The sequence below is a fragment of the Cinclus cinclus genome, chromosome 22, assembly GCF_963662255.1.
Source record: "Cinclus cinclus chromosome 22, bCinCin1.1, whole genome shotgun sequence".
Taxonomy (NCBI): Eukaryota; Metazoa; Chordata; class Aves; order Passeriformes; family Cinclidae; genus Cinclus; species Cinclus cinclus.
The window spans coordinates 10,578,216-10,591,529 of NC_085067.1; the positions used below are offsets into that span (position 1 = coordinate 10,578,216).

At 49.9% G+C, this 13,314-nt stretch overlaps 2 protein-coding genes across 2 annotated transcripts in view; both read left to right on the plus strand.

Annotated features, from left to right (window-relative positions):
- Positions 1 to 5,854, plus strand: part of RNF43 (ring finger protein 43) — a 55,444-nt gene extending 49,590 nt beyond the window's left edge. The window contains exon 9 of the mRNA XM_062507219.1: positions 5,811 to 5,854. Coding sequence (XP_062363203.1) covers positions 5,811 to 5,854 — 44 coding nt within the window. The remainder of the gene's footprint in view (positions 1 to 5,810) is intronic.
- Positions 5,855 to 9,233: 3,379 nt separating this feature from the next.
- SUPT4H1 (SPT4 homolog, DSIF elongation factor subunit) lies at positions 9,234 to 11,638 on the plus strand. Its single transcript, XM_062506904.1, has 5 exons — positions 9,234 to 9,371; positions 9,740 to 9,846; positions 9,956 to 10,011; positions 10,185 to 10,238; positions 11,256 to 11,638. Exons 1-5 carry the CDS (start codon positions 9,294 to 9,296, stop codon positions 11,321 to 11,323), a joined length of 363 nt encoding a protein of 120 aa, XP_062362888.1. The 5' UTR covers positions 9,234 to 9,293; the 3' UTR covers positions 11,324 to 11,638.
- Positions 11,639 to 13,314: the final 1,676 nt, after the last annotated feature.

Genomic DNA, 13,314 nt, shown 5'->3' on the forward strand with positions numbered 1-13,314 from the left:
TGGAATATCTCCCAAAGGAAGGGGTGGGAGCATGTTTTTCAGTGTGCTTGCCCCACTCTGGGTATCTTACTGGCAGAGTCGTCATCATTAAAGCTTTTTGGCCCACAGTTGTTTTAGCCAAACCCAGCTAACTGGAATCAGTGAGAAAGGAAGTGTGTGTGGCCCGGGGTAGCAGAACAGACTAATTGAGTTTCTGGATTTGCACATCCCTCATTTCTCACCTGCCTCTGTTGTGTGGGAGTTGCTTTTTAGTGTCTTTTGGAAATCAGAGGTAATTAAAGTTTGGCCCTTTGCCTAACTGCTGCACATCTCTCACAAAGAGCGGGAGAACGCCTCTGAGATGAGTGTCTTTGAAAGAATCTGAGTTTAGCTCCCAGGTCTTGGTCTCTCAGGTCCTCTGAAGGCAGCAACCTGCAGGTCAACAGGGGCAGGTGCTGACTGGGAGCAGAGCTGGCTCCCTTCCTCGCCTTGACACTGACTCATTGCAGGTCCTCAGGCAAATCCTTTTGATTTAGGTACCAAACACAGATCTGGCTGTCTTAATTTGTGTTAAAACACTGGCCTTAAACTCGTGAGTCACTGTGCCCATTGTGCCGCAGAGATAATAACTTCCTCCCAGTGCTTGTCTATCCAGCCCAACCCCACACCCGGTGCCACGGAGGCAGTGGGGCCGGGGAGGCTGGATGGGCATGGTCCTGGCTCCCTGCAGCCTTCTGGTCTTCCAGATTCACAGGAACAGATACTTTTCCCAGGTGCAGAAGTGCCTGACACTGCAGATAGGTGATAGGGAGGTTCTTCAAGGCCTGGAGGGATGCTGGTGTTAGGAGAGATAAGGAGGCATCAGGGTAGAGATGTCTCTGGTTACAGGGAACTCTGAGTGCCAATGTCCTCCCAGGGTACCCCACATGTAAAGAGCCCTCCTGGCTCAGGGCAGGCTGCTCAGGGCTTGCTTTGAGCTCCCAAATGAACCTGGGAGGGCTCCAAGAGCAGGAGTCTGTGCATCTAACACAGGGTGCTAGGTATCGCAAGGTCTGTGCTGGGATGCTTCTGTCTCTTTGGAAATGGTCCCAGTGGCCCCAGTCTGTGCCCACCTCCTGATGACCCTCTGACCCCCACCCAGAGCCAATGTCAGCTGCTTTGCCAAGCACACCAAGCCTTCATTCCCTGTTCCCTCGCCATTCCAGCAAGTAGAAGGACCAGTGTATCTGAAGGTGCTGTGAATCTGTTTACTGCAATAGCTTCTGTAGATGCTTTCAGGGCCAGCCAGAGTCAGAATTCCCTTGCAAGATTGAGAAACTATATAGATTCAGGATTTAACTTTATTAAGAGCAGATGACAGAGCACAGAGCTTGTGCAGGGCTTATGCAGAAAAGCCACCAAGCTGAAAATATTGGTTGATGTAACACAAGCTCTGAGTTATAATCACATTGGTTCTTTATCTTGTGAAAGGTATAAATCAATAGAGATTGAGCAAAGAAAAAGAGCAAAGAACAATCTCAACAGACAGTCCCATGCAAATAGGGCACAAAACACAGACAAGGAGACTAAGGAAAAATTCATTTGTGCCTCCAGATAAATGACATAAGGCTAAAAATACAAGTGGATGAATCAGAAAGCCCAGCTTTAAATTAAAGTTTTGGCATAAACTTTTCAGAAATCTAGTTAAGCAAACGGTGGGACCCTGTAATTCATAGGTGAAATTACAGAGAGGAGAAGCATGTGCCTCTTCTGGTGGCATGGGGAGAGACACCGCACTAAGGAGAGTGTGAAGTCCAGTGACGAGTGACACAAAGATCCCCAATTGCCCCCAAGTAGATGGAGGATGGCAATACAGCTATAACACTGCATCAGCACAGGCTGCAAAGAGGAGCCTACGTAGACAGGAGAATCTTACGAGAATACTGCTAAAATAAGCAGTTAAAAGATGCTTTTGGGTACAGGGATCATTTACAGTCCTAGAAAAGGGCTGGTCAAGCAGCAAGGCAGGGAGGATACTCGGAAACTGGTCTTCCAAAGCCAAGGTGTGGCTGGAGAAGGAAATCAGAACAGAGCTGGATGCCAAGTGAAGTGCAGAGCCATGGAGAGACAGGCTAGGGAATATTTCTGTGAACAGCTTGGGTAAAACAGACTTTTAATGCAAACATTTTCAGCTCCATCAGAAGGAAGAAAACTGCCTGGGGTTGTTCAGATCTAGGGAGTAACAGGGGTCTGAGGGATGTTCAGGGACTGCAAGTGCAGAGCAGAAAGGGCATACTGCCTTTATTGCATTAGTGATCACCAGGGGAGTTCTTGGGGAGGTTCTCACCTGGCACAGCTCCATTCAGGGCAGGGGGGCAGGGTCCCTCAAGAACCAAATCACCAGTTTGAGCACTTCTGAAATACAGTGGAGAGTAACAAATTGCCAGGGGTACAGATTACCCACTGGGCATCCTGCAGGGCTCAAGCACACGGCTGATAAATCCTGAATATGGACTGTAATCTCTTACCCATGCCCAGAGCCAGGAGGAAGAGCTGAGGGCAATACCAGCTGGAAATAGCTGAAGCCACAGAACAATGAGCCTGAATTTCCAGCCAAGCAAATTGCTAAAAATTCAAATACAGGGTCTGACTTGCAGGCACATGGCTGAATGTGAAAACCAGGGGAGGAGGCAACCCAGTTTTTGTAGGGAGAGATAACACCTGGCAGATCTTTTAGGGGAAGGAAGCTCTGAAAGGATAAAAGGGAAGGTGCTCCCACAGATAAATAACTCACTGAAAAAGGAGACAAGAGTGCAGATCAGACTTAATGTAGAGGAATTACTTAGAGAAGGAGAAAAGTGGAGTTCTCCAACTTCCAGCAAGTTCATAAATATCCTAGACAAGGAGAGGAGGTAGCAAAGTGTGTAACATATAAAATCCATCCGGATGTTAGCATTAAAACTGGATACAGTGTTACAGGAGGATCTCTTGCTGCTGAGCTGTGGAGTGAGAGTGGTGGATGAAATCCCCTGTACCTGGCACAAAATGCCACACTCAAGCAGAGCCACTTTTCAGTAAAAATCACAACATTATTGTTACCATTATTATTGTTATTATTATAATCATCATTTATCATTAGCTGGCTGGGAACTATGTGGGACAAGCAGAAAGTGCCTTTATGCAGCTGTGTAAGCATGTGGTGATCTCACAGCTCCTGATCACCAAAAAGGGTGGAAAAATAAAGGGAAATCAGGCTTGGAAGAAGGGCAGAAAGGTATCTGGTACAATCCCAGTGATTGGTTTTTCTGAGAAAATAGAAAGAATAGTGAGACTTTCATGTGGGGAAAGAAAATGATTAGCAGAGGATATGAAAGAGAGGATATGAAATTAGGGAAGCAGAAGAGAAGGCAGATAAGAGAGTACTTAGAGCAAAGTAATTGATGGCATCAAACGGGAACCAGAAGCTTTAAAACACCCAAAAGGCAACACATGGTGTGTAGTGAAACTGGTGCTGGTTGCCCAGGGGATGTAGATGCCAGAAGTAAAATGGTTTTGAGAGCCCAGATCAAGAGGCAGCAAATGTAGAGATGCATATCCACCCTCTGGCTCAGGAAGTTCCTAAACCAGGGCTTCCAGAAGCTGCTGGTGCTCCTGTGGGATGCAGCACCTCCAGGTGTGTGCTTACCTCGCCCAGTTGCCAGATGAGGCTGAATCTTGGTTCACAGCCCTTGGAGAAATTCCACTTGTGCAGGCAGTGCCATGCACTGGCATTGCAGGGAATAACGCTGTGGATGATCCCAAAGAGCCTTGCACAGTTATGGAGTTTATGCCTCTTTCTTGAGCATCTCCACGAGCCATTCTTGGCAGACTTTGCATAAAGGTGCATCCCTGACTCTTCTGTTGCCTGGGAGAGACCACACCTGGGAATTGTGTCCCTGGAGAATCAGTCCTGGAGCAATGCTGATGGATCCTTTTAAGGGAACACAGACAACTGACAGTGAATTCCAGCTGGAGGGCTTCCTGAGCCACCCTGGCGCACCCAGAAAGCATCTCAGAACAGCCACATTACTCCAGCACAGGCTGATGAAATCTCTTGATTTCTCTCCCTGGGAAATCTCATCTCCTGCAGTGTTCTCAACATCCTCCCCCTCTCGTCCCTCCTGCTCATCCTGAGTCCCTTTCATGTTACATCTTTGATCTTTACTAGGGAGGGGGAAAGGGATTAGAGGGCAGGAAAAGACCACTCTTAAAACCTAATACCCAAAGACCAAGAGTTCTGTGGTGTCATCAAGGCGTGCTCCAGGTCATTGCCCTGCCATGGCCAGTCCAGCAGCCGAGGTTATCCCACCTCTCCCAGTTCATGATCTTTTCTTAGCACAAGCAGGGGACACTTATGCAGGCACAGCTTTCAGAAAATATTCTAATAATGCTATTTGAGACTGAAGGCATGTGAACACAGAGGCCTTGAAGCTGGACAGTCTCTTCTTGGGTTGCACATAAACTGGTGACAAGGGAAGCAGTTAGAAATGGCTTATTCCACATACTTGTGACTCAAGTCACAGATGCAAGATATGCTTAAACTCCATCTTCAGATACTATGGCCGTGCTTGCACACATGTACATGTATAACACCACGTGCATTAATTTTCCCACATCGATTAGCTATGCTTTTCCACGCAGAATCTCACTTGTTTGTTTTCTTCCCACATATTTCATTTTCAAGACTCTGCTCCTACAGCTGGTGATATATAACCAACAAGAATTTGTTGTGACTATTCTGAAAAGTTGTTTTAAATTGCCCTTGATGAATCTCTAAGGTGGCATTTCTTCTCTCTGATTTTAGAAACATTCAGAAAAAGGGAAATAGGAAAAATAATGCCTGTATGCCTTTGCTAGGCTATGCTGACCTTGTGTAAAAGTTCTGAACAAGCATGAGAGACTTCTGGGCAGGCACCATGGTGTGTGTGACAGCAGGCAGTGACTTACAGAGAAAGGGGCTGTCTGGAGCAGTGACTCGGGTGCACCTTTTTAGGCAGCCATTTTGTTGGATGGTTCCAAGTAAACTGCTCAGCACCTGCCTGTCAATAATTCTCCTGGCAAAAGGGGCTGGGGAAGAGCCTGGGCCTGAGCTGGGCTCAGAAGCAATTTGTGCAGCCTCTTGAACACTGTGGAACATGTGTCGTTCCTGTCTCGCGTCACTCTTGCATCACTCAACTCAAACTCCAGACTCTTATTGCCTGGAGTTTCTGTTGCCCCCTGGCTCTGTGAGATATGAATTGGTATTATTTTCTGTTCCTAATAAGTTTTGAATTGGCTGCACAGATTTTCACAAAGAGCAAACATCTAAAAGCCTCAAAAGCCAACACCTAGTAGTGATGTGAATCCTGGGGTGCCCTTAGCCTGCCTCTTCTGAAATATATAAAGAGTAGCTTGATGTCTTATCTTAAGATTTTATTCACCTTAGAGGAATAAACTGGCTGGGAGGTGGCCAGAAAATTCCCTCTCAAAAACTGGGAGAAACTTCCTAGAATCATGGAATGTCCTGAATTGGAAGGGACCCACAGGGTTCATCCAATCCAGTCCCTGGCCCTGCCCAGGACACCCCAACAATCCCACCCTGTGCCTGTGAGTGTTGTCCAAATGCTTCTGGAGCTCTGGCAGCCTCAGGGCTGGGACCATTCCTTGGGGAGCCTGTTTCAGTGGCTTAGTGGCTTTTTCCACTTTCACTTAGTGGTTTGTCCTGTAGCATCTGTTCTCTGGATTGCATGGTCAAGACCCCAGCCTCTGCAAAGCCTGGGAATGCTCAGCCAGGTGTAGCTGACACTTTTATTTCTCCTTTTCTTTGAATGCAGGATCTGAAGAGGAGGTCCAGGATGTTCATGAACACTCAGTTTAATAAAACACTAGCCTGTTTGCTCACTGGAAGCTGGAATGGACACAGATGTTGATGGAGCTGCTCACATCTGGCTCTGCCCAGCCCTGCCCTTCTGAGACACAGACTGCCAAGAGCAGCGGGCCACTTGTGGTCTCCTGACACGACCCCATGCCCTGATGGTCACACCAGCAGAGCCCTGCTCCTCTGAAGGCACAGGCAGCCCCTCGTCGTGCCGTGGCATCGCTCCGAGCCGGGCAGGGTTCCCAGGGAGAGCTCACCGAGTGAGTGCAAGCTGCTATTTTGGCATGTTCATGCCACAGAAGGTTTTGCTAAACACTGCAAAAATAAACAAGCCTTCCAGACCAAAAGCTGCAGAAATTACTTTCTGTAGCCTGGTAGCTCCTGACTTCATTTCCTCATTTAGGTCAAAAGCCAGATTTCTTCAATTAACTTTTCCATGCTTATTTCAGACACAGGACCAAGCTATTCTCCATCTCACCGCTCACAGGGCTGCCCTGCAAGGTGCTGCTTCTGACTTCAGTGGAAACCAAGAGCTCTCACCACTTTTGATCCACCTCAGTGTCCTTCAGCTGACGCCATCTCTGCCACTGGCTATGTTTGCTAGCAGCAGGAGAGGGGAACACACAGGGACATCAGCATTTCTGGGAAGGAACTGGGTCAGACTCTTTCCATTGCAAAGAATCCACCTTCTCATCTGGCAGCGTGAACAAGTCTCTCACTCACCCTCTAACTTCACTTACCCTCAAACAGCTGTCATGGCCAGCCCTGTTAAGACCATATTTCAAACATATCCCAGATGTCTCCATCACAGGAGTCAAGGAAAATCCTGGAGTTCACATGGCTCCTGCTTCTCTCCTTCCTGTCATTGCCCCAAGATACAACAAGAATTCCCAGCAAAAACCTCCTTAATAAATGCAGAGCAGAGCCCTATCCATTACCCAGTCTTAACTTCATATTCTGAGACCCCTGAAATCCTTCAAAAGGATTTTTCTGTCTTTTCCAACATTTTGATGGTTCAGGGAGAAAACTTGAGAGATCATCAGGCTCTGGTTTATTACGTTCCCCTTTCCCCCCATTTATGAATATTTTGAGTTTTTCTGAATGTCGCTAGTTCTTACTTCCTACCTCTCATAATTTTCAGACATTCAAGCAAAATACAACCTGCCAAATTCAGAACATAGAGAACCCATGCAGCTTTCAAACAGCAGAGAATTCCTGTCAAGTTCATTGCCCTAAATGATCGGTCAGGCCAAAGAATCAGCCAGATTCCCATGTGAAGTGAACATTTCTATGGCACCAAGTGCTTCCAAGCACAAGGAAGATTGGTGAAGATACAACATCAGAGCTGAAGATAACTGCTGACAATTTTAAATTTGATGTAGGGACAGACTTTCCCATCTCTTCAGTAAGGCTTCCTGGATCTTCTTTGAAGCAGCTTGAGAGTGCTCTGGTGATGCAGTCCCAGTTCAGGATAGTCCTCTGCCTTCTTTTGCTGGTGGGAAAGCTTTTTACGGGGTTTGTTGCCCTTAATCCTTGAAAAAGGCATCTTTGTCACAGTGGCTAATCAGTCCCTGACAGTCAAGTGACCAACCAATAGCACTGTTCTAAACCCAAGATTATTCCCTTGTAGTGCTCGTTCCTTGTCTCCTGTGACCAGGCTCCTGTGGGACCTTTCAGTCTAGGGAAGAGCTGAGTTTCTTTTATCAAAGGACCCAGCAGAATTACATTTAGACCTTTCCAGGCTCTTGCTTGTAAGAAGACACAAGCTCAGAGGTTTTCTCCCGTGCAGGGAAGTCAGTCTTAAACTAGAGGAAAAATCCAGGAGCGGATCTGAATTCACCCCATTTGGCTTCTTGTGCTCCTAGTCTGTGGCTTGTCTGAACCAGCTCCCTGTTTCCTTTACCATTCTGGAGGGCTCAGAGACTTAACAGAGGTGAGGGTCATGAAGTCAGGGTGCTCCCACTGCTTTTTTTTTAGGAGTCAGGAAGGCAGAGAGCCTCCACAGATGCATTTCAGTGCTCAAATGAACAAGTGCAGCTCTAAAGTCCTCTCTTTCCCTCCTTATCCCTAACAAAAGAGGAGATTCCTGAATGTGTGAGTGCTATAAGCTTCTTTGGGAAAGTGGTCAGCACTTGTGCACCGTCTCCACTCCCCACTGCAGTATTACCAGGCTGCCAGGGCAGCGCCTGCTTCCAAGTGTCTCCTTCTCCTGACCTTACCCTGCTGCTGCTCCTGTTCACATAGAAAATGCTGGAGTGCAGATCTGTCCCGGTGGGGGCTCAGGGGAAGGAGAGGAAGGAACTCTCTGGGAACTTGGGTTTGAAAGATTCCTATAGTAGATGGATGACTATCCTTGGCTGCTTGGAAGGGAATAAGCAGTATCTGAGGAAATAGGGAATGGTTCCTCACAGTTCTTTACCTCTGGCTTCTGAGTGATGCTTTTGAGTGCTCAGTGCCTGTGGGCTCTACCATGGAGTTTCTCCAGCATCCCTGTAGTGACACAGAGCTCATTTTCCTTCTTTGCAGCCAAAATCACAGTTCAAAACTGAAGGAAGCCAGAGCATCCCAAGCTCCCTCTATCCAAACTGAAGACCCACCCCTTTCCCAGGAGCTCTCACCTCCTGAACTGGGCATATGGTCGGGCTGGCTGGATATCTCCCCTCCTGCACAAAACCTTCAGATCCTTTAGAAATGTGAATGTCAGTTCATTTTGTTGTTGCTTTTTTGTGTCGTTTGTTTGTTTTGTTTTGTTTTTTGTTTTGTTTTGCTGAGTCTGTCCTGGCTCTTGGGGCTTGGGAATAAATTATGAACCAGGATAAAAAGAAGAAAAAAAGACCACACACAGAAAAAAAATAATACGTTTTATATATATGCAAAATTGTGTATTTATGTCCGATAAACACAAAGATGTGTGAATATGCTGATGTGCTCAGAAATATATTTATTTACTAATATATTTATCCACGTATCCGTCTGCTGCCCGCGTTTGTTCTTTGTGCGTGGGGCTGTGCTGGCGGAGGAGCCCGCGGGGAGGAGCACCCGGCCTGGCCCAGCCGTGCCAGAGCTCGAGGCCAGCACAGGCCCATTCCTGTCCCCCGTTCTCCTCCCCATTCCCTGCTTCCACTCCTGTTCCTCGTTCCTGCTCCCGTCCCCATTCCCGGTCCCGTTCCTCATTCCCGTTCCCCGTTTCCGCTCCCGTTCCCTGTTCCCACTCCCGATTCCCCATTCCCGTTCCTGTTCCTGCTCCCGTCCCCATTCCCATTCCCTGTTCCCACTCCCGTTCCACGTTCTCGTTCCCCATTTCCTGTTTCTCCTCCGTTCCCACTCCCATTTCCCGTTTCCGTTCCCGTTTCCCTCCTGCTCCCCGTTCCCGTTCCTGTTCCCGGGGCGGGGCGGGGCCGGGGCTGCGGCGCAGCCGCAGAATGGGGCCGGAGCAGCGATGGCCGCGATCTCGCTGGAGACCGTCCCTAAGGACCTGCGGCACCTGCGCGCCTGCCTGCTCTGCTCCCTTGTCAAGGTAGGACCGGCAAGGGGACAGGGGCCGGCATAGGGATTGCTCCTCGCCGGCTCCGGGCCTTCCTCCGCCACACTTAAGCCTTGCAGCCCCTCCCGGGCCCTTCTCGCCGGCCCCGGCGTTGCCTGGCCCGGCCTCCCCGCTCCGGCCCCGGCCCTTCCCTGCGCCGGCTCTATTCCCTTTCGCCCAGCCCGAGCCTTTCAGCCCTTCCCGGCCCTTTTCCCATCCGTTTTGGCCCTCGTTGTCCCGGCCCTTCCCGGCCCAGGTCCCCCTCCCCGGCCTGGACCTTCCCGGTCTTCCCTTCCTTTTCCCGGCCCCGCGGCCGCCCAGCTCCCGGCTGGTCCCGGTCCTTGACACCCGTGTCCCCTTAGACCATCGACCAGTTCGAGTATGATGGCTGTGACAACTGTGAGACATATCTGCAGATGAAGGGCAACCGCGAGATGGTCTATGACTGCACCAGCTCCTCCTTCGATGGGTGAGTGGGGCTGGGCCCGACCATGGACCCCAGGAGCCTGGGAACACCAAAGTGACACTGTGGGTCACCCAGCCAGGAGACCTCCCCTCAACTGCCTTCCCTCCCGCAGGATCATCACCATGATGAGCCCTGAGGACAGCTGGGTCTCCAAGTGGCAGCGGATCAGTGAGTAATTTGGAAGCTGGAGATCCCTTCTCTGCAAACCCATCTCAGGGGCAGTGAGGGTTGCTGGTTGGGCTGTGGACAGGGTTCTGCCCCAGTGAGAGGACATCTGTACAGGTTGAGGATTCCCACCTGCCTGCTCCACGTGGGGTAACTCGGGGTTTTCTTTCCCACAGGTACCTTCAAGCCAGGTGTCTACGCAGTGTCCGTGACTGGCCGCCTGCCCCAAGGTATACCTGTGTGATGGAGTCAGGGTTTTGGCACAGGGAACATTCTATGTGGTGATGAGATCAGCCTGGTGTGACAGAATCAGCCCAGTGTGATGGGATCAGCAAAGGTGACTGCAAAGACATGCTGGACTGGAGAGGGAGTTTTAGGGTTCAGCACTGAGCCTGCCAGAGGTCTATGTTGTAAACTGCTGACTAAAACCTGGCTGTCAAAGGGATAAACAGGGATTAATGATCGATTCTGGAAATAAGCACATCTCAAACCATTCGTCTGCCAGAAAACATGGAGTTTTGTTCATAGAAAAGGGTTTTACAGGATGGGGTGCTGTTGTGGCAGTCCCAGTGAGCACACCCCTCCTTCTGCACTAGGGGCTTATGCCATGGTAGATTTGTGTGTTTACAAATTGAGTGGAGGGCACAGAGGATTTGCTTGATCTCTGGAATGCAGAAAGGGCATCATCCATCTGGCTGAGTTCCTGCCCAGTATGTAACCCCAGAGTAGACTCCTAAGCCAGGAGTGATGAATCCCATCCCCCTGGGATGGAAGCTATGCCTGTGTCTGGAATTCCAGGTTCCTTAATTCTGACTGAGCTTTGCATTGGGAAGGAGCTGGAAACATCATGAGGCTTGAAGCTGAGGCCTTCTGACACAGCCCAGGCACATCTGAAATACTCAGGGGTAGGGTTTAAATAGGATATCAGGGAAAGGTTCTTCCCCCGAGGGTGCTAGACACTGCACAGGCTCCCCAGGGAATGGTCACAGCCCCAAGGCTGGCAGAGCTCCAGGACTGTTTACACAATGCTCCCAGGGTTGCACAGGGTTGGATTGTTGGGGTGTCTGTGTAGGGCCAGAGGACCTGGATTCCCATGATCCTTGCATATCCCTCCCTTTCAACTCATGATATTCCATGATTCTATGAAACAGAGATGATTGTCCAGTTCTACATGACAAAACCACCAGATGTTCCCACGGCTTCTGATTGCAGGAGAACACTGAAATGTGTTTGTCTCCTTGCTGCAGGGATCGTCCGAGAACTGAAGAGCCGTGGCGTGGCCTACAAGTCTCGGGACACAGCCATAAAAACCTGAAGGGCCCTTGTGCTGCCTGGAAATCCCAGTGCTGTTTGGAAGAGGCAGTGGGCACTGCTCCAAAACCTCTGAGCTTTATCCTGTAGGGAAGTGGGGCTGGACTCCGAGTGTGCTGGCTCAGCTCCCCTTGCTCAGTACCTCCAGACTCTGCCACACCACAGACATTTATCTGAGCCTTGACAGGGAGGGAGGGTATGAGTAGAGCTGGGAAAGGGTGTTTAACATGATGCCCAAGCTCTTTTACAATTGGTGTGGGAAAGGGGGGAATTGGGAAATAGCTGTGCAAATAGTTCAATAAAACTCACTGCCTGGTCAGGGCTGGGTGCAGTTGTCATTGGTTTCATCACTGCAGGGTGGTGAGGTGGCGGGGGGGCTCACACTTGCCCCCTGTACTGGTTTGAAAAGCAAAACCAGTGAGACTTCAAGTCAGTAATACAATTTTTAATAGGGAAGAGGAAAAAAAAAGAAAAAAAAACAAAATACATGCAATAATAAAAATAAAACCACTGACAGAGTCAGAATACAGCCTGATACCCTGTCATTCAGGGTGCTGGTGCAGTTTTCCTCCAAAGGGTCCAGCGATGATGTGGATAAAAAAAAAACTGGTTCTTCCTCTGGAATCCAGTGGAAAAAGGCTGCCTTTGGCGTTCTAAACCTCAGTTTTTATCTAGGTAGGAAAGGCTTGGCTCGTCCTCCTGGCTGGAGCATCTCCCAATGGGATGATGTAATCTTATCATACAGTAGGACTCAATGGCCCATTAACAGAAGATACTTCCCACAGAGATAAGGATGATCACCCTTATCAGTTATGGCCCATCAACAGAAGACATTTCCCACAGAGATAAGGATGATCACCCTTCTCAAATGGTAATAGAATATGTATGTTGTATTGTAAACCAGGACACCCCCCTACCTGTCAGAGCCTGTGATTGTCACTGCTTGTGCCATGGGCCATATTCCTGCCTCAAGAGGGGGATCCTGCCCTGGCTGTGCTGGTGCAGGATCCTTTGCTGTGGGAAATCTGCAGCTGGATGGAGCAGATATGGTGATGGCCAGTGCTTCCTGTGGAGGTGGTTACATGGAGGTCATGGAGCCTCGGGCCTGCAGGTCCTGTGCAAGGGATGCAGTAGTAGGATGGAGCTTCCAGGACCAGCCACTGGCTGTTGCTGGGCTCCAGGGCAGGCAGACCAGGACGAGCCCATTGCTGGTGTGGTTGGGAGGCAGCACCAGGCCTTGCACAAGAAGGGGTGGGAACACCCACTCATGGCATGCCCAGCCCAGGGAGCCTCACGCTGGCAGTGCCACGGGGTGGCAGCATGGTCTTGTGCTGGGGCTGGAGAACTGCTGGAGTCCGACTGAGCGCAAGCTCCATTTTCTGCTGTTTCAGAGCAGTTTTCAATCCGACTGCCTTCTCCTGGCTGCAGGGAATGGTGGAGCTGCTCCAAGGCTGGAGCCACATCAGGACCCTTGTCCCCTGGCCCATGATGCAGAGGAGGTGACAAGAGGGCTCTGCACAGGACGCTGAGCAGGATGGGCTTGTTTGACTGGGGTTGCCGTGGGGTTGAGGCTCCATGGTTCTCCTCTCCCTTCCTGGGAAGTTGCAGTCGCTGCTCAGGGCTGGGAACTTTGCTTAGGAAATTGTCCCCAGGGAGCAGTGCGCACTGTCAACTGTCTCTGTCGGGGAAACTGAGGGGCTTTGAAACCCTGCAGAGACCTCACCCCTTCTAGAAGCTCGAGTGCTCCAGGATATGTAGAGTTAAGTCTGGCAGGAGCTGCAGTGCAGATGCAAATGATCACCCCAGTGAGGAAAATTAAAGTGGTGGTCCTTGAAAGCTGCACCTGCTGTGCCTACAGCGCTACCAAGAATGCAGTGCCTCTCACCAGACTGGCCCCTGAGCCCAATCCCCATGCTGGGCCTGCATCCCACACCTCAGTAACCCTCTGCTCCCACAAGGCTCCCAAAAGCAGCCCTTCAGTGAGACTCCAGCCCT